At 62.0% G+C, this 18,780-nt stretch overlaps 1 protein-coding gene across 1 annotated transcript; it reads right to left on the bottom strand.

The window, feature by feature from the left end:
- Positions 1–1,049: 1,049 nt before the first annotated feature.
- GGT1 (gamma-glutamyltransferase 1) lies at positions 1,050–16,516 on the bottom strand. The gene is made up of 15 exons (XM_062182421.1): positions 16,249–16,516; positions 11,738–11,817; positions 10,914–11,056; positions 10,426–10,620; positions 9,109–9,239; positions 8,873–8,959; positions 6,506–6,698; positions 6,140–6,297; positions 5,289–5,438; positions 4,988–5,124; positions 2,401–2,585; positions 2,087–2,214; positions 1,860–1,972; positions 1,658–1,771; positions 1,050–1,352 (listed from the first exon to the last, which is right to left on the bottom strand). The coding sequence occupies exons 4-15, from the start codon at positions 10,584–10,586 to the stop codon at positions 1,206–1,208; spliced, it is 1,704 nt and encodes a 567-aa protein (XP_062038405.1). The 5' UTR covers positions 10,587–10,620; positions 10,914–11,056; positions 11,738–11,817; positions 16,249–16,516; the 3' UTR covers positions 1,050–1,205.
- Between the last annotated feature and the right edge of the window lie 2,264 nt (positions 16,517–18,780).

Here is an 18,780-nt window from a genome sequence, read left to right as displayed (position 1 = left end):
CCCAGTCATCCTGGGAGGCAGAGGCCATGGTACAAAGGCCCAGGGGAGGGAATGAGCCATCATTTGAGGCCCCATGCTGGGCCCTGCCTGTCCTCAGCCAGGGGTGGGACTGTGGGAGGAATTCAGGTCCTCAGCCTGGGGGTGGGGAGGCCTACCCTCCCATCTGTCCAGCGGGAGCCTTCCGGCCAGCACCACCCCGGCTGCTGCTGTGCAACCTGGGCCTCAGTCTACAGCTCTGTAAATGGGGCCACGGCCCAAATAATGAGTGGAAAGCAGCCACAGCCCACAGCCCAGCCTCCATCTCATCCCGGGGAGCCCCAGAGACGGAGCACTCCAGGGCCCCAGGATCTGGAGGTGCACCCTGCAAACCCCAGGCCTCCAGCCCCTGCAGGGGCCCTCTTGGAAGCACCAGATTTCCCATGCTCCCGAAGGAACGCCCAGATCTGGCCTCCACGGTGGGGATGTGTGGCAGCAGTGTGTGAGGCTAGGGTCAGCAGACCCCTCTGGGGGTGGGGCTGGGGGGCCAAGGAGCTGTGCCTGGCCCTTGTCTTCAGACTCTTCCCCCTGGGCAGGCAGCCTGGGGCCCCTTTCTGGAACCCATCACAAGCTTGGGTCTCACTCCGGGCTTAGGCTTGGAAAGCACCCCGGGTACTGGCTCTGACTGAGCTGTTTCACTCCAGCCTCTTGCCCAATCGCCACTCCTTAGACCCCAGCTTCACCTCCCGGTGTCCTAGCACAGCCTGGGCCTGGACACCCACCGGGAGGTCCCTGTGTTCCCTGCATTAGTTGGCCGCCCTCGTCCAAGTCAACGCCAAAGCTGCAGCGCCCCCTGGTGGCCAATACTAGCACGCGTTACTGTGCCACCCAGGGAAAGGACGGCTTGGCCCATGGTCCCCTGACTCAGGGGCGAGGAAGGGGACCATGCTCTCCATCTCCTGAGAACACCAAGGCTTGCTCCAGCTCCCACAGCTCCAAGATCTCCAACTCCCACCTTCCACTCTCCCCCTGCCAGACGGCTCCATTGCACACACAGGACGCTGAGGCCCAGAGAGTGGGGGCCGGGCCAGCGAGGCTGCCCAGAGCCTGGCACAGCGCCCCCAATTTATTGCATTGTTCTGCTGCTCACGGGAGAGGCACTGTCCCCAAAGTCCCACTCCTGGGCCTGGCGTGGATCTGGTCCCTGGGCCACCGGTCTCCCTGGGCACTCAGTAGCCGGCTGGTTCTCCACCTTTCCTAGAGTCGGAAGCAGCTGCCCAGCCACTGGCCGTGCGCACGATGGCCTGCACCACAGCAATGAACCCGGACGTGATCTGGGTCTCGTGGCCCCGGCCATTCAGGTCTGTGATCACCGCCTTGTGGGGAGGGGGAGAGAAGGCGGCTTCAGGAGGGCCCCAATGCCTCAGACCGCGCCTGTGGGGTCATGGGCCTCGAAGACATAGGTGGGGCCATTTCCAGCCAGGTAACCAGGAAGGGCAGGTCGGAGGCATCCACTGGAGCAGGTGTCGGCCCTCATCCTGCAGGGGCTCAGGGTGGCCCCGGCAGGAGGCACAAGGACACCCCTCTTTGCCCACTCCCTGATCTCCCAGGGAGACCCAGGTCTCCAGGCCAGGCTGCCCTGCCTGCCCTCCCATGACTCCGCCTCCCAGGCCCCGTCCACCTGATCAAAGTCCTTCTCCAGCGTCGTGGTGTTGGGTAGGAGCTGATTATGTAGCCGGGGCTCCTCCACGGCCCGCTTCGCGTCATAGCCGAACCACAGGCTGTGGATGATGGCCTGGGAGGGGTGGACAGGGGTGGGCCTGTGGTCAGCGCGGCCTGGGGGCGGGGCTGCGGAGGGCCGGCGGACGGGGCGGGGCACATACCAGCGCAGTGGCCGTGGTGATCTGCGTGCCCCCCGCGGCGCCCACCACCATCTGCACCTGACCGTCAGGGCCCACAATGACCGTGGGGCACATGGACGAGAGCGGCTGCTTCCCTGCGGCCCGGAAGAGGAGACGGGGACAGCAGTCAGCCGCCCGGCTGCCCGCCTGGCCTGCCCACGCACACAGGCTGCCAGCCCCTTCCCAGACGCGCGTCGCTACCCCCGCACCTGGCTGGATGAAATTGGCCGGCGAGGGTGACACCCCAAACTGGTTGGTGATGTTGGGTGAGCTGAAGTCGTCCATCTCGTCATTGAAGAGGATCCCGCTGACTCGCGAGAGGATCTTGGAGCCGAAGCTACAAGCGGGGACCAGGTCAGAGCAGCTGGGCCGGACCCCCACCCCCACCTCCGCCCAACCTGGCCCTACCCACCCCTCCAAGCTGGGAGGCCTCAAGGAAGGGGGTGGATGGAGCCGCCTTCTGGGACCCCGCCCCTCCCCCGGGGTGGGGGGGAAGCCCCGGCCCACTCCCAGGCAGTCCTACTAGAGGTTGATGGTGCTGGTGGCAGACACAGCACTGCCTTCCTCATCGACCACAGACAGGTGGGCGGTGCCTCCGCCATCCGGCGTGTAGTATTCCGGCTCATAGTAGGCGGTCTGGTGAGTGGTGTTGGTGATTTGGGCCCGGAGCTGAGCAGCATAGAACTCGGAGCTCATGTTGGAGATCACCTGCCGAGACCCCAGAGCTGGCCTGAGGAGGTGGGGGGGGGGAGGGCGGGGAGGGGGCACAGGGTTGTCGAGCAGGCGTCAGGAAGTCCCCAACCGACCGTGGCTCCCCGTCACAGCCCTCCTGTGCACCCCTCACCCTCGGGGCTCCCCAGGGTCCAGGGCCGCACAGGGCCCCTTTGCAGCCTGTCCCTGTCACCGTCCAGCAACTCGGAATGTCCCTGTGTCCCTCAGGCCTCCAGACCCGCCACAGGGAGTCCATTCGTTCATGCAGTCAAAAGGCTCATGGGAAACTGAATTATAGGTAAGTTTAGCGGTTAGCTTTGTGGTCTGACAAGTTAAGCCACTGCCTGCTATGCTGGCCTCCCATAGGGGCACTGGTTCGAGTCCCGGCTGCTCGGCTTCCCTACCAGCTCCCTGCTAATGCACCTGGGAAAGCAGCAGCAGATGACCCAAGTGCTTGGGCCCCTGCACCCACATGGGAGACCCGGAAGAAGCTCTCAACTCCTGGCTTCCGTCTGGCCCAGCCCTGGCTATTGCGGCCATCTGGGGAGTGAACCAGCAGATGGAAGACCTCTCTCTCTCTCTCTCTCTCTCTCTCTCTCTGTAACTTCATCTCTCAAGTGAAAAAGGACTTTAAAAAAAAAAAAAAGATAAGTGTATTTGGGACCCAAACATATTGAAATCCACATATAGGTTTTTTCTTAATACACTTTTCCAACGAACTTCTCGAAGATCTCTCATATGCATGCATTTTAAAAACCTGGGGTGGGCTAAATTGGCACATGGGATGCCCCCACCCCATATCATAGATCCTTGCCCTCACAGTGGCAGAGAGCAGAACCAAGCAGGTAAGCTGCTGGAAACCTCAAGCCAGAAAGGAGGGGGTGGAGAGGGTGATCAGGGTGATCAGAGAGGGCTTCCTAGAGGAGGTGACATTTGCAAGGAGACCAGAATGAGACATAAAGGATAAATGCAAAGCCGTGAGGTACATTACAGGCCTGTGAGTGACAGGCAGGGAAGGAAATGGGTGAAGGGAGAGGGGTTGGAGGAGGCAGGCCAGGGACTTATAAGGACTCTGACTTCTGCTCTGAGCTAACCGGGCTTGGAGCCAAAGAGAGAGCGAGCCGGGGGCGTTCCCGCAGGGTCCCGCTGGTGGCCCAGACGCCCAGGAGATCACAGTGGAAGACAAAGACTCGAGCAGCCTTCGGAGGGAAACACTGGGGCGGGGCGGGAGCCTGTTGCACACCCAAGGACCCAGGGGTGTGGAGTTCACGGGCAAGGTCGGGCCGGAGACGTCGGTCATCAGGCAGCTGCTCAAAGCCATGGGGTCCTCAGGGCTGAGAGGAGAGGAGGGGCCTCCAGAGGCTGAGCACAGAGTCCCCCCACACGCCCCAGGGACTCAGTGACCAACTCAAGGAAACCCAGGGAATGGAAAGCCACGCCCTTGTCCTTGGAAACTCCCAGAACAGCCAGAGGTCTGTTCCAGGCTGAGACTCAGAGAGACGTCATGGCCGAATCGCCAGGGGGACTTGCGGGGCCCCCGGAATCTGGAGGACGCAGGGACCCTTGGGGACGCGCTGATGGGGCCGTGTGAAGCGCTCCTAGCTCCGGTGGGTGATACGGCCGGAGTGTGACATTGGCCACTGCCACCAGCTGGGGAAGAGCAGGTGTGTGGACAGAGGCAGGTGGAGACGGACAGAGCAAGGTGGCAGAGCGGGAGGGGGGCAAGGGGTTCGGGTTCGTTTTGTCTGCGACAGCCTGGATGGGCTGCAGCCAGAAGGTTCTAGAACAGCAGCCTGCCTTTCCCATGGAAATGGCCCTTGTAAACAGGAAGTGTGGCTCTGAGCAGCAAGGGGGTGCAAGGGCTGGGAGGGAAGGCACAGCAGGGGACAGAGACAAGACGCCAGGCAGCACCGGCCGGAGGGGACAGAGACGCAGAACCCATCTGGGAGAGAAGACAGCAGGGGGCTGGGAGGGGCTGCTGGGCAGCGGGGGCCCTCCTGGGGTGGGTCACAGGTCAGTGTGGGGGGAGGGAGGGCACAAGTCCACCCTGGAATGCCAGGGACCCTGGCACGAGGGTCTCCGACATGATAGCCAGAACCACTCCCCACCCCCACCCCGCCCCAAGCATCATCCACTCCTGAATCTCCTGGGCCAAGGGCATAGCATGGGCAAAGGCCCTGAGGTAGGAACATGGCCAGAACAGGGAGCACCGATCACCCATTGTCAAGTCCGTCTGCCCCCAGCCGCCACCCCCGCAGCACAGGGCAGAGAGCCCAGGACCAAGGGCCACCAAGCCCATCGCCCAGCACACAGTAGGTCTGCAAGCAAAGCTTGTTGTAGCAATGGATGAGGCTGTGGTGGTCTTGGGAGCCCATTCTCCATGGGCCTCTGCCCCTTACCTTGGTCACGTCCACAAACTTGGGGTCCCCGAGGAGGGTCCTCTTGGCGTAGGCGAACCGGAAGGCCTCCACGATGCGGTGGTACGTCAATGCCTTCTGCTTGGGCGTCCCCACGCTCGCCGGGGAGAAGTTGTACCCTGGGTGGTCAGAGCCAGGGGCCCGGAGAGGGCTCAGCAGGCTGAAGGTGTCCCAAACCAAAGGCTGCTGGGTGGTGCGGTGGTGAGGCCCGGGCCAATGGGGGAGGGGGAGGGGGTGTCACAGGCCCCTCCCTCCGCCGGCGGCGGGGGCGGGGGCCGCTCACCTTTGAGGATGTTGAGGATGAGGGCCAGCACGGGCCCGCTGAGCGGGGCGCTGGGCATGTACAACACGGAGTCGCCAAGGCGCACGCTGAGCGGGTTCTCGATGAGCTCGGCCTGGTAGTTATTCAAGTCCTTGGCGGTGATGATGCCTCCTGTAAGCAGTGGGGGCCAGGGCCAGGGTGGCCCGTGGTGGGGGACGGAGCTGCACCAGGGGGGCGGGGAGGACTGGGTACACTCTAAGCGGGGTGGAGGAGCCCTGGCCACCCTGGAGGGCCTGCCCACTGGTCCACCTGCCAGGCACAGCAGTGCAAAGGCCCTGAGGTAGGTAGCTATCTATTGTCAGGTCTGTCTCCCAGCCCCTCTCTCCTCCCTGATGGTGCTCAACACTCATGGCCAGACGCACGGCTGCCAACCTCCACCTGCCCGGCTCACTGGCCTCCTCTGCTCGCTCTGGCTGCAGGGTCTCTCCTAAGTGCAGGCCACCATCTTCCCCCAGCCCTGGGAAGCAGCCCCAGGCCTCAGCAACGGCAGAAAATGTGACAAGCTTATCCCCACCTCTGTGAAACACTAACAAGATGACCCCAGAAAGCGGCCACTGCCACGTCCCCATAGGCCCCTCCAACTCCTCTGGCCAAACCCACCCCCATCCCTCGTTTCTCTCCGGGGGTCTCTCTCCCCTGCTCCGAGTCCCTTCCTCTCTCTGCTTGACCAAATCATGTGTAGCCCAGCCACCACTTCCTCCAGGAAGTCCTCCTGGCTCCAGCTTCCACCTGCTGCACGGTTTTAGGCAGCCGGGTCTGGGAGGGAGGGTTGGGGAGGCTTCGCCGTGGGGTCCCAAGGCTGCCTTGCTCACCAGCTTCCTGGATGTCTTTTACGATCTGCGCTGTGAGGCTGCCATTGTAGAAGGCCTGGGCGCCCTCGCGGGCCAGCGTCTCGTAGGTGTCGGCCAGCCGCGCCATGATCACCGTCTCCCCTTGCTGGAGCACCTTCCCATTCCGGCAGAACACCTCGCTGCGGCAGAGGCGCCCCCGTGAGGCCGCAGATGGCGCAGACCCGGCCGCACCACCTCCCCCACCAGCGAGGACAAACTACAGACAGTGCCTGTCGGAGGCGGGTGGCGCCATCACTCAGACACACGGACCGCCCCCAAGCAGCACAGGGCTTAGAACAAGGCCCCCGCGGGTCCAGGGATCCATCCGTGCTCTGCCCGCGGACGCACCACAGCGCAGGTGTCCCCTCGACCACGGCCTGGCTTCGGATCAGCGCTGCCGCCAGCCCCTTGCCCACCGGGAAGCCGTAGCGAGCCAGCTGGATGCTGGGCTGGAAGAGCCGAGCCCAGGGCAGCCGGCCGTGCCGCTGGTGCGCCAGCTCGTAGCCGCGGATCTCGCCGGGCACTGCTACCGACAGCCCGCCTGGGGAGACAGAACACTGCGTTAGTGGCCGCACGCAGCAGGTGTGCGGCGGGGAGACTAGCGGGCACACATTCCCCGAACCATTTCACAGACAGGGTCAGTGAGACTGGGAAGGACCAGGGGTGTTTAAGGTCCACTCTGGGCTGGGCAGGCAGCGCGCAGACCAGGGCACAGGACGGGGGAGATGGTAGCATGCATGGGTTCCTGTGGGTCTGGGGTTCTGTGCCAGCCCCACAGAGCCACAGCCACACCCTTCCCAGCTCAGAGCCACCCCCAGCCCAGGCCCAGGCCACCCCCTCGCTTTTTCTATTGTGCTGGCGCTGAGACATGAACTCCAGTCTCTGGCCAGTCCCTTCTCTGGACCCAGCCTCCCTATCTGACTCAGGCATTTTGCCTTCCAGCGCTGTGCCTGGAGGAACCCGGGGTTCCGTGGGAAACCAGCTGCTAGACCTGATTTTGCAAGGCGCACTCCATGCTCGGCAGAGCTAGCCCTACAGTGAGTGAATGAATGAGGAACCTGTAAAAAGCACAGGAAGGGGGTCCCGGCCGCCTGCTAATGCAGACCCCAGGAGGGAGCAGTGATGCTGAAAGTAACTGGGGCCCTGCCTCCCTCGTGGGAGACCTGGATGGAGTTCCTCATCCCCCACTTGGGCCTGACCCAGCCCTGGCCATGGAGGGCATTTGGGAAGTGAACCAGAAAAAGGGAGTTCTCTCTCTGTCTCTCTTTCAGATAAATAATTTAAAAAAAAATTTATTTATTTTGAAAGCCAGAATTACAGCGAGACAGACAGAGACAGAGAGAGGTCTTCCATCCGCTGGTTCACTCCTCAGATGGCCGTGACAGCCCGGGCTGGGCCAGGCTGAAGCCAGGAGCCAGGAGCATCATCTGGGTCTCCCACGACGTCTCCTAAGCACTTGGGCCATCTTCTGCTGTTCCCCCAGGCCATGAGCCGGGAGCTGGATCGGAAGTGCAGCAGCCGGGATTCGAACCGGCACCCATATGGGATGCCAGCACTGCAGGCGGTGGCTTTACCTTCTACACCACAGCACCAGCCCCCACCCCACACTAATTTTTAAAAATAACAGGATTTAGACAGCCTAGGTCCAACCTCAGGTTCACTGCTTCCCAGCTGTGTGACCACAGCCAATTTGCACAATCTCTCCGGGGCCTTAGCATCCCACCTGTAAAACCAATCAACACACATCCCCTCCCCACTGCTAAACACGGGGAAGAGCACCCAGCAGGGCGTCTGCCTCCTTGTGACCCCTGGTACATTAGAGCTGCTAGAACAATGTGCTCCGGGGCCGGCGCTGTGGTGTAGCGGGCAAAACTGCCACCTGCAGCTCCGGCATCCCATATGGGTGCTGATTTGAGTCCTGGCTGCTCCTCTTCTGATCTGGCTCTCTGCTGTGGCCTGGGAAAGCAGTGGAAGATGGCCCAAGTCCTTGGACTCCTGCACCTGCATGGGAGACCTGGAAGGAGCGCCTGGTTCCTGGCTTCGGATTAGCTCAGCTCCAGCCATTGCAGCCATTTAGGGAGTGAACCAGTGGATAGAAGACCTCTCTCTCCCCCACTCTCTGTAACTCTCTCTCAAGCAAATATATATATATATATATATATATATATATGCATATGAACAAGACATTCCTCCTCCACCTCCCCCCATCTGCATGACCCACCCCTCCCCCCAGGATACCAAACCCCACTGACGCTCGGGTCCCTCCTAGAAAATGGTCTGTAATTTCCATAGAACCCACCCCACCCTCCCACACACTTTGAATCATCTGTGGGTGACTTCTGCTTTGTAATCTGACCTAAATGCTATGTAAATAGTTGTTTAGGGACTGCTGTGTTTGCATTTAGGGACCAAAGACAAGCACTCAGCACAGGTGCAATTTTCCCCCCTCCCTATATTTTTGACCCGTGGTCGCCCAATCCATGGACACAGCCCCTCGGATACGGAGGGCACCTGTCATTGCCGGTGGCCCTGGAGGGGAGGCTATGGCGGGAAAAGATGGACGCTCCTGTCCTTTTTCTCCATGGTGATAGACTTGAGTGGTCATGGGGGGGCATCTGAGGCCAGGAAGGGGTGGGAGAGACCCTAAAGCTGCCGCCCAGCCCTGCACCGGGTCCAGCTCCCTACTCCCCCTCCCCGCCCCCACCCCAGGCTCACCCTCCTGGGACTGCTTGGAGTTGTTGAACATGCTGGCAGAGGCCAGCGCCGGGGCAACCTCACGGGCGTTGATGACCTCAGCCTTCCCTAGGAGGAAGAAGCAGGTGGGCAGGCAAGAAGAGCCCCAGCCCCTGTCCCTGCCCACCCCCCATGCGCCCGGTGGCCGCTCAGCTACCTCCCCCAGCCTCAGACGGACATGCACTGCCTCCACCCCCCGCCTCAGCCCCACCACTCACCTGTGGTGCTGTTGTAGATGGTGAAGAACAGGCCGCCCCCGATGCCCATGCTGTGCGGGTTCATGAGCCCCATGCACAGCAGGGCCGCGATGGCCGCGTCCACTGCCGAGCCGCCGTCCCGCAGGGCATCCCTGCCAGGGACATGGAGGGGCCGGTGAGAACCCCTGGGACCCCGCCTCCTGGGTGCACCTGTCACTCACCTCCCCCTGCCTCCCTGCCCTAAAAAGGACAGAAGAGTTTTATTTTCAAGATTTATTTATTTATTTGAAGGGCAGAGTAACAGGGGGTTGGGGGGAATCTTCCATCCCTTGGTTCACTCCTCAAATGGCCACAATGGCCCAGTCTGGGCCAGGCTGAAGCCTGGAGCCTGGAACTCCATCCAGGTCTCCCACATGGGTGGTAGGGGCCCAAGCACTTGGGCCATCTTCCGCTGCTTTCGTAGGTGCATTAGCAGGGAGCTGGATAGGAAAGTGGAGCAGCTGGGACACAAACCATTGCCCATATGGGATGCCAGTGTCACAGGTGGCGGCTTCACCAGCTGCACCACAGTGCCAGCCTCAAGAACTGTTATTTTTAAAAGACTTAGGGGCTAGCAGTGTGGCACAAAGGGTTAAGCCACTGCCTACAACGCCAACATCTCATATCAGAGTGCCAATTCAAGCCCTAGCCCAGCTCCCTGCTAATGCACCTGGGAAAGCAGTGGAAGATGACCCAAGTGCTTGGGCCCCTGCACCCACGTGAGAGACCTGGAAGAAGCTCCTGACTCCTGGCTTCAGATCAGCCCAGCTCCTGCCGTTGTGGCCATCTGGGGAGTGAATCAACGGATGGAAGACCTCTCTCTCTGTCTCTCCCTCTCTCTCTAACTCTGCCTCTCAAATAAATTGAAAAAAAAAAAAAAAAGAAGAAGAAGAAAGAATAAAACAGTTTATCCATAGAGACAGACACAAGGGGTCTTCAAATCATTTGTGGAATAATAGAATTAAAAGATGTGTATTTCAGTGCAAAACTTTTTAAATCCACGATTTTTTTTTCCTGGTGTGCATTTTCCATGAACTTTTTGAAGTCCCCTCATCCTCTTAGAGCTGAGAAAAGGGGTCTCGCTGGTCCCTGCCCCCTCTGCCCTGACCACCAGCTACTGAGAGGGCCCAAGGAGAAAGGCCAGGCCACTCTGCCTGTGCACGATGCTGTTCATCCAGGCAGTCTATTTAGGGCCGGGGAAACCAAGTTGCAGAGGGGCCAGAACCTTGCCCAGGGCCCATATCCCCAGCTGGCCCCAGGCCCTGCCCGGAGCCCAGCGCCCCCACCACCACCACTAACCTCCCAATCTCGGAGCAACGTGGGGCATCGGCGGCCACGGCCGCCCTGGTGTAGACATGCTCAGGCTGCCTGGAGGCGGAGGGCAGCCAGATGGCGAGGCTGATGATGACCAACACGAGGATCACGGCCAGCAGGCCCACCACCACGAACGGCTTCTTCATGACTCGCCAGCCAGGGGGCGCTTGCTGACCCCACCTGCACGGGGCACAGTCTAATCAGGTCTCAGAAAGACAGGGCCTGTTGTCTCCTTCCTTGTAGCCCCCAGACCTTAGCCCAGAACCTTCCCTCTGCCGGCAGCTCTAGGTTCCGTCTCTGCCCTCCCACATCACTGCTCCCTATCTCTAGCAAAGGCCCCCATTTCCAACAGGGACCCCCCCAAGCAAGACTTCACCTGCCCCTACTTCTGCACAGTCTCCTCTGCCTCCCGGGGGCCCACTGCACAGCACGGAGCTCGGCATCCACCGAGCCCCTGCAGGGCTGGGACTCACCGGCCAGTTAACAGACGGGAGCCCCCCAAGCGGCTCCTGGAGAGACGAGAGGGCTTGGCTGGAATGGCTGCCACTCACACCCTGCAGGAGCTCGCGGTCACAGAATCTTCTCCAAGACTCCCCGACCAGGCCTCCTTGTCCTGCTGAAAAATCAGGAGGGTGGGCCGGCGCCCTGGCTCAACAGGCTAATCCTCCGCCTTGTGGCGCTGGCACACTGGGTTCTAGTCCCGGTTGGGGCGCCGGATTCTGTCCCGGTTGCCCCTCTTCCAGGCCAGCTCTCTGCTATGGCCTGGGAAGGCAGTGGAGGATGGCCCAAGTGCTTGGGCCCTGCACCCGCATGGGAGACCAGGAGAAGCACCTGGCTCCTGGTTTCAGATCAGCGCAATGCGCTGGCCGTAGCGGCCACTGGAGGGTAAACCAACGGCAAAAAGGAAGACCTTTCTCTCTGTCTCTCTCTCTCTCACTATCCACTCTGCCTGTCAAAAAAAAAAAAAAAAAAAAAAGAAAGAAAAAAAAAAAAAGAAAAATCAGGAGGGTGACCTGCAGCAGGCCCGACCCTGCCCCCCCATGCCCCTGGGGAGGGAGGTGTGGGGGAGCGGAGGGGGCTCTTGGTGACCTCCCGCCATCCACGCATCTCTGGCTGGGTCTGTCCGCCTCCTGCCAGGCTGCCAGCCACCCACAGGTTCCGGGGAATCCTCCCAGACACAGGCCAGACAGAGTCTTGCACCGAGCAGGACAGGCAGGGGACAGGAGCTTTGGGTGCAAGCCCAGCAGGACAGGTGCCCAAGAAGGGGCTGAGGGGGCCCCTGTGCGTCTGAAGTCACCTGCTGTGGGCCTTGAGCAAGTCACTTCTCTCTGCAGCTGCAGGCTGATATCGCAACCTCAGTGGTCTCGCTGGCCGGGGCTGCAGAAAAATCAAGTGGGTTAGAACGCAGGAAGTGCAAACACTGGCTGCATGGGGGTGGGGTGGGGCTTCATGGTATGGGGACAGCAGCGGGGCAGGGGAGGGCTCTTGCCCGCTGAGCATGTCCCCTGTGGACTTCCTGCCAGCCCGGGCAGGTGCCCTTGGCTGTGGCAGCAGGTGAGGGCTGTGACCCAGATTCCTCCAAACAGCAGGTGTCGGCCACGAGCCCCTGCAAGGGAGCACAGGCTGGGTCCCTCTCTCAGTGACCCTGACCCCCATTCAGGGTCGCAGAGCCCCACACTAGCACAGAAGGTGGAGCTCTCCCCAGGCTTGGGGTGGGGAGCCCAGCAGACACCACCCCATGTCCCCACCGTGGGATCCACAGCAGCCCCTCTGCACCTGGACCACCATCCGAGCCTGAAACCTGAGCGCCCGGAGCCTCTCCCTGGCCACCCTCCAGGCAGCATCGCTCCTGCAGAGTCAGAGGACTCTGTCTGGCCAAAGTGCCAATGGGGCCCCGCCCTCCTTGCGGGAGAGATGGTCCACACCCTTGCCCAGGCTTGACGGCTGTCTGGACACACGGACACCCGGGGTCGGGTGGGCAGCCTGGTCAGGGTCCAGGCTTCCTGATAGGGGCAGCCATGCTGGGAGGTCCAAGTGGCCTCAGAAGCCGGGCCAGCAACGTGTGCCCTCAATCGTTGATGACAGACCGTTCCCAGCACGTGTTGGAGGTTGGCGGCTGGGCCAGGTCAGCGTCCCCCTGCTCTGGCCCCACACAGCCCGCAATCCCACTGGGTGCCTTGGGGGTCCAGCCTCATGGTTTGAGGCCATGATTGTCATTTCCCTTAGGGCCCTGGGGTGAGATGGCAATGACCCCTGAGAGCCTCGTAGCCTCCCTGTCTGTCCCTGTCCACCCCAGGACCCTAGGAGGCTCCCAAGGAGCAGAGGAGTAGATTGTGGAGAGGGAAGGGGGCTGCACTGGCCCCGCCTCTTCCTCCCCAACCCACAGGCCTAGCCCCACCCCCTCCTCCAAGCCAGCAGTCCCCAGAACAGCTGCGGAAGACTCCCTGCTGGTGGCCTGGGCTACCATTTCCTACCCCCTCCCCACTGGTTTTCTCAAAGACTCACTAAAAGGATATGAAAGCCAGAGGCGGGGCTCCCACCCCCATCAGAGTCAGGACGGGAAACTGAGGCCAGGGAGCGGGTCAGCAGCAAGGCTGGGCTTCAAACCCAGACACCCCCACCTCCTGGTGGCCCTGGTGGGCTCACCTGAGGCCCTAGGGGCAGTGGGGGTCCAAGAGAGACCCTCAGCTGCAGGAAGCAGGGCTGACTGACCGCCTGGGAATGTCACATCCCCCCCAACCCTCCTGGGAGAAGCCACGCCTGCCGCCCCTGCTGCTTTGGGGGTGGACACCTCCCAGGGGGTTGCAGGTGCAGTAAGGGGCAGTGGGACCCCAAAGACCTCTGAGCTTACCTAGTCCCAGAGTGGGCAAGAGGCCAGCCGGGGCGCGCCCAGCATCCCCAAGGGGCAGCTGGATGCGTCTGGACAGAGTGGAACAGGCGGTCCTCGCTCAGAGGTCCGGCCAGGCGGAGTCACAGCAGGAGGCACAGTGACTTGGCTTTCTGCAGGTGACTAAAGGTCACACCCGCCCTGGGAGGGCCTTGGGCCGGAGGTGGGAGGGACCCAGAGCCTGGGAAAGGGGTTCCAGACCCGGCCCCCTTCAAAGGGCGGTGGTCGACTGGTCAGAGCGCCCTGTGCCTCACCCTTGTCCCGTTCAGTTGCTGGGGGAGCGTCTGAACTCAGAGCTGCAGTGTCCCAGACAACAGCTCCTAAAGCAGTGGGGAAGGCACCCCCCAACCCCGGGCACCAGCCCGGAACCTGAACCTGAACCTGAGAGGCCTCACCACACCCTGCCACTGCCCAGAACAAGGCCCAGGGCAGGCGGTGGGGGGGACGGGGGGGGGTGTCCCAGTGTCCAGACTGGTTCTGCTGTCCACCCAGGAACATTGGTGCCTCAGGCCACAGGAACCCAGTGAAAAGCCTAGGACCCAAAGAGAGGCCAGAGCCCACCCAACCTCACACAGGCTAGCAGTGTCAGCCTGGCCACCTTGCACCTACCCCAAGCTGCTGCATGTCCCTGGCCAGCCCACCAAGGAAGCAGGAGCAGCGGCGGGCCCGGCCCAGGGGACCTTGGACACTGCTCTCCATTCCCCCTGGGCCCTCACCCGCCAAGAACAAGGGTCACTGGCTCCCTGAGTCATGGTTCTCTCTCCCCCCTCCTCCAACCCCCACTCCCGGACGCCCTGGGCAAGCTGTGCACAGAAGGTGATGAGCTCCCTGTCCCCAGGAATGTGCAAGCCTCACTCACCCAGAGATGCTGACTCGGCCGGCAGCACCACCCCCTCCCAACACAATCCCGGGACGCAGCAGAGCAGCCGGCCTGGAGATTCTCTGCTAATCCCAAAACGCCCGCTTGAAGTCTGTGTCATCGAGGGAAAGCCGGGTTGCAGCCCCGGGCCCATTCAGACAGGAAAAGCAGACTTAGGCGGAAGCAATTTACCCAAGGTCAGCTGGCCCCGGAGTCGCGCCACTCACCTCCTCCCTCCCCCACCCCCGCCCCGCCAGCCCCCTTGTGGAGAGCACAGGGGTCTCCCAGCACGGCCTACACCTGTGGGGGGTGCTGCGGGGACGCGGCACGTGACCGCTACCCAGCCCTGAATCTGTCTCCCTCGCTGCCTACCCCACGCCCGGCATTAGGAAATAAAAACTCTTGGTCCCTAGAATGGACGACCACTACCCGCAGGAAACCCGTGGGCGAGGCCACCTGTGCCCTGACCCTTAACCCCGGGCCCTGTGACCTGAAGGTGGTGGCGCCCCCTGGAGAAGATGGCAAAATCCTTTGTACAGCTGGCTCTGCCCTGCCCCTGCCCCCGCCCCCGCCCACAGCCAGAGCCAGAGCCCAGAGAGGGGTCAGCTCAGCCCTGAGGACACAGTGGCCTGGGGTGGGGGTAGGGTAGTGAGGGGTGGAGTCCATCCCAGCTCGGGCTCCACCCTAGGGCTGCCCACCCAGCCCCCAGGGGCTGCAGATCCTCAGCTCCTCCACATTGCATTCCTCCCTCTCAATTTCAAGTGCCATTCTCCCAGCCATGGCTTCTTGGGAGAGTCAAGGGGCTCGATGCCAATCCTTGCCCATCTGCCCCCGGCACCCGTCGCCGCCCCTCTGACACACGTGAGGCGGAGCGGGCGGGAAGCCCAGGCAGAAGATCCCAAACCCATTTATCAGACCAGACACAGAGACTCCAGCCCAGAGCCTGTCCCGGCAAACACGCCAGGGGCTCTGCCTACCTGTGCGGCCCCTCTGCGGCAACCATGCACACTGATCTCACTCCCTTCGCCCTGAAGCTCACGCCCACTGCACAGGTAGGCAGACCAAGGCCGGGACTCCTCCGGAGCACGGCTAGCATGTGCTACAGCAGAAGATGGCATCCCGCCCTCCCCCCCCCCACTGCCTCCCCCAGAAACCTCTGGAAAGCCCCAAGCCTGAGCTCCTCCACAGCTCAGAGAGGGTCAGCGGACGCTTCGGGGCCACACAGCACTGGAACACAGCCAGCCGCCCGCCTGGCTCCAGGCTCCAGGGTCCACACCAGCAAGGAACCAAGTCCCTATCCCCAGCTTAGACCCAGCTCCTCCCCTCTCTCCCTGTGCTGGCCCAGGGTGGGAGGAGGTTTTAAAGGCACAGGAACTTTTCCAGGTGGGAACGGGGCCTGGCTGGCTCCTAGGGTGGCCAGGGCAGGGACGAAAGAGACTGGGTTTTTGCTGGCTGGTTCGAGTCCCAGCTGCCCTGTTTCCCATGCAGCTCACTGCTAATGTACCTGAGCAGACAAGATCCCCACCACCCCGGCCATGGAGGACCTGGATGGAGTTCCGGGCTTTAACCTGGCCAGTTCCCAGCCATTGCGGCCATTTGGGGAGTGAACCAGTGGATGGAAGATCTGTCTCCCTGTCTCTCCCTCTCTGTGGCTCCGCCTTTCACATAAATCAATCAATCTTAAAAAAAAAAAAAAGAGGCTGGGTGTCAGCACAGAGCAGATCCAGGCCAAAGGTTTCCCTGGGAGGAGGGGACACCCTGCCTCCCCAAAACATGTCCTCTCCACGACTCTTGGGGCTACAAGTCGGGGGGTCTAGGAGCTGTCACTCCAAAGACTCTGGTTCCCCGAAGTAAAAGACTTAGGGGAGTCTTTCTGTATCCCCCTTCCCTGATTCCTGGGGTGAGCGCCAGCGTGAAGGAGAGGGTGCTGGGGCCACCTGCTCCTGTCCTCTGCATGGGGTGGGGGGGCTGTGCCTCCTCCCAGCCTTCAGGTCAAAGTCCGCAGGGAGTCAGCCCCCTGCCCTGCCACAGTCACCACTACCAGCCCGGCCCCAGCTCCAACCCATTTCTTCCGCTACGATGCCGTCCTGGCTTCTCAGGAGGCTGGCTGTCCATGCGATCCATCAAGGACGAGGTGCCTGGGGCGCTGAGACCAAGGCAGACACCAGCATGGGTGCCTTGGAAATCCGGCCAGAGCTGGGCTCGCAGTGCGGGGGTGGGGGGTGGGGGACGTTCCAGGAGGAAGGAACCACGGCAGGAGCTGGAATCTTCTTTGTGAACCGCGGGGGCTCCTGGGGGACCTGTTGACCTCTCCGGCGCCGTTCCTGAGCTGCAAGGTGTCAAAGCTGGAAAAGGCAGTGGCCACTGCGCCAGGTCAGTGTGGACTTTGAGAGCCAGCGGGAGGCTGGTGAATATGTAACCCATTAACCCTGGCTCGCTCATTAAGACCCCAGCAGGTGCCCATTAGCTCTTGGGGGCCGGGTTCTGGGGCCATAGGGGAGGAAACAGGACTGAATGCAGGCATCCTGGGCCAGGCTGGCCCTGAGGGTGCCTTTCATCTTCCATTCAGCCCGGCTGCTGGCACCAGCATCCTTCAGAGCCTCGAGGGCCCTGGTGGCTCAAGGCTGGGGGGAGGGGGAGGGGTAGCGCAACACCCAATCGCTGTTGTTTTTCTGAGAAATGGCCTCCTGGTGCCCTCCCAAGGCCCTCTCCAGTCCAACAGCCCTGAGGCTGCCCCACCCCTGTACCTGGGGAAATGTAGAACTGGTGGAGCAAGAAGGGAGCTCCCGGCACAGGAAACCACAGCCTGAAAGAGGACGGGGACCCACAGCCCAGGGAAAGCCGAGCAAGCCACTTCCTGTAACTGGCATCTCCTAGCAGTCCCCTCCGCCACTGCTGCCTTGCCCTGCCCTGTCCCACCCCCCCATCAGGTGCGAGATTCCGATAGCACCAGAGGGCCAAGCCAGGAAGCATTGAGCAAGCCTCCACGGCCGGCCGGCAGTTCCATGTCAGAAGCCTCACTGTGATGGAGCCAGACGGACGGGTTCAGATTCAAGCAGTGCCCAACCTGCACGGAGGCAGGACCTCAGGCCTCCCCCTCCCCGCTCCTCGCCAGGGGAGTGTGGAAACCTGACATCACCCCAGACAGTGCGATGTCAATGGGCTGAGTGACACTGACATCAAACGCAGCACCGGAGCATCTTCATCAAACCCAAGGATCGCGGAATCTCGATGACTCCAGCATCCGAGAAAGCCTGGTTTACACACCTGCCCCACCAGGGAGCTCACTACCTCTGCAGATAGAGAGACGGCGGTCGATTGGCAGGTTTTTCCCAGTTGGCTTCTTTGCCTTCTGTAAGCCTTGGACCCTTGGCCACTGTCTGAAGCCACAGAGCAGGGGCGGGCAGGGGCCACCCAGACCTTGTAGCTACCTGGCTGCAGGTTCTGAGAGCCGCTGAGACCACACAGAGGGGCTACCAGGAAAACCCCAGCTCCACGCAGAGACCCGGGGTAGTCGGGGAGGGAGGCCCTGGCCAACCCCTGCCCCCAGAGCCCGGCCAACGCCCCTGTGCCATTTGCAGCATTCACGGTGCCAGAACACACACCTTTCCTATGAGGAGAGAGGCTGGAGTGTGGCCAAGTGCGTGGGTCTCCGGAATTATCTCGCAAAGGCTCAGGAACATCCGGCTGCAGGACCTGCCTGGCATCTCCCGGGCCAGAGTCCAGCTTCTAAACCCAGAGGCCCCCTGGCAGACGGGTGGGGGCTCCGGGTCCCTGGGTTCAGACTCAACCGCGGGCACTGACGGCACAGGGATTGGGGGGCCGGCCTTCCTCGTGCCAGCCTCGGCTTCTTAGAAGTTCGATTAGCTAGGACACTTCACCCAGAAGAATGGGCCTGGGGCAGGGACTGCAGGAAGCACCCATCACCGTCCAGGCTGTGCCGGATCTGGCCTTGCGGGGGACGCCCAGGTCTGTAGCTGCCTTCGTCCTGGGCCCCCAGTGCCCCCTTCCGCGTCGTCGCCCCCTCCTCCCTGCCCACAGCACTCTCTCCAGGCAGGGTGGATGGGCTGGGAAGGCTGGGCCAGGAGGCATTTATCACATCACATCTGTAGTGTCTGGCCCTCCATCCGAGGTGGGGGGTGGGTGGAGAGGAAAGCTAAGTCAAGGCCAGGCCCCAGCCCCCACCCCTCATCACAGGGCCTGGCCTCTGAGGGGAGCCAAAGCACCCCTATCTCACTCCACACCCAAGCCCGCCTGGCAACCACCAGTTCCCCTCTCCCCGCACCCCGTGATTTCAAGGATGCCCCAAACACCCAGTGCGTCCCATGCGCACCCCACTCAGCTCACCCAGGACTCCCGAGCTCTTTTCTCGGCCGCCTGCTCACTGACTTCTGGCTTCGAGTCCAAGTCTGAGCCCGGGCTGGCTAAGGTTTCAGACGGCCCCCCGGGGTTAACAAGCCCAGACCTGAGCTAAGCCACTGCCCACCCCACCTCACACCTCTCCCTGGCCACCACGTTAACCTCAGGAAGCCCCACCCTGCAACCCCTCTGATCCTTTCCACCTGCTTCCCGACCCCACCCTGGCTGCACCTGA

This window comes from Lepus europaeus, chromosome 23, assembly GCF_033115175.1.
Source record: "Lepus europaeus isolate LE1 chromosome 23, mLepTim1.pri, whole genome shotgun sequence".
Taxonomy (NCBI): domain Eukaryota; kingdom Metazoa; phylum Chordata; class Mammalia; order Lagomorpha; family Leporidae; genus Lepus; species Lepus europaeus.
This window is presented reverse-complemented; position numbering and strand designations above follow the sequence as displayed.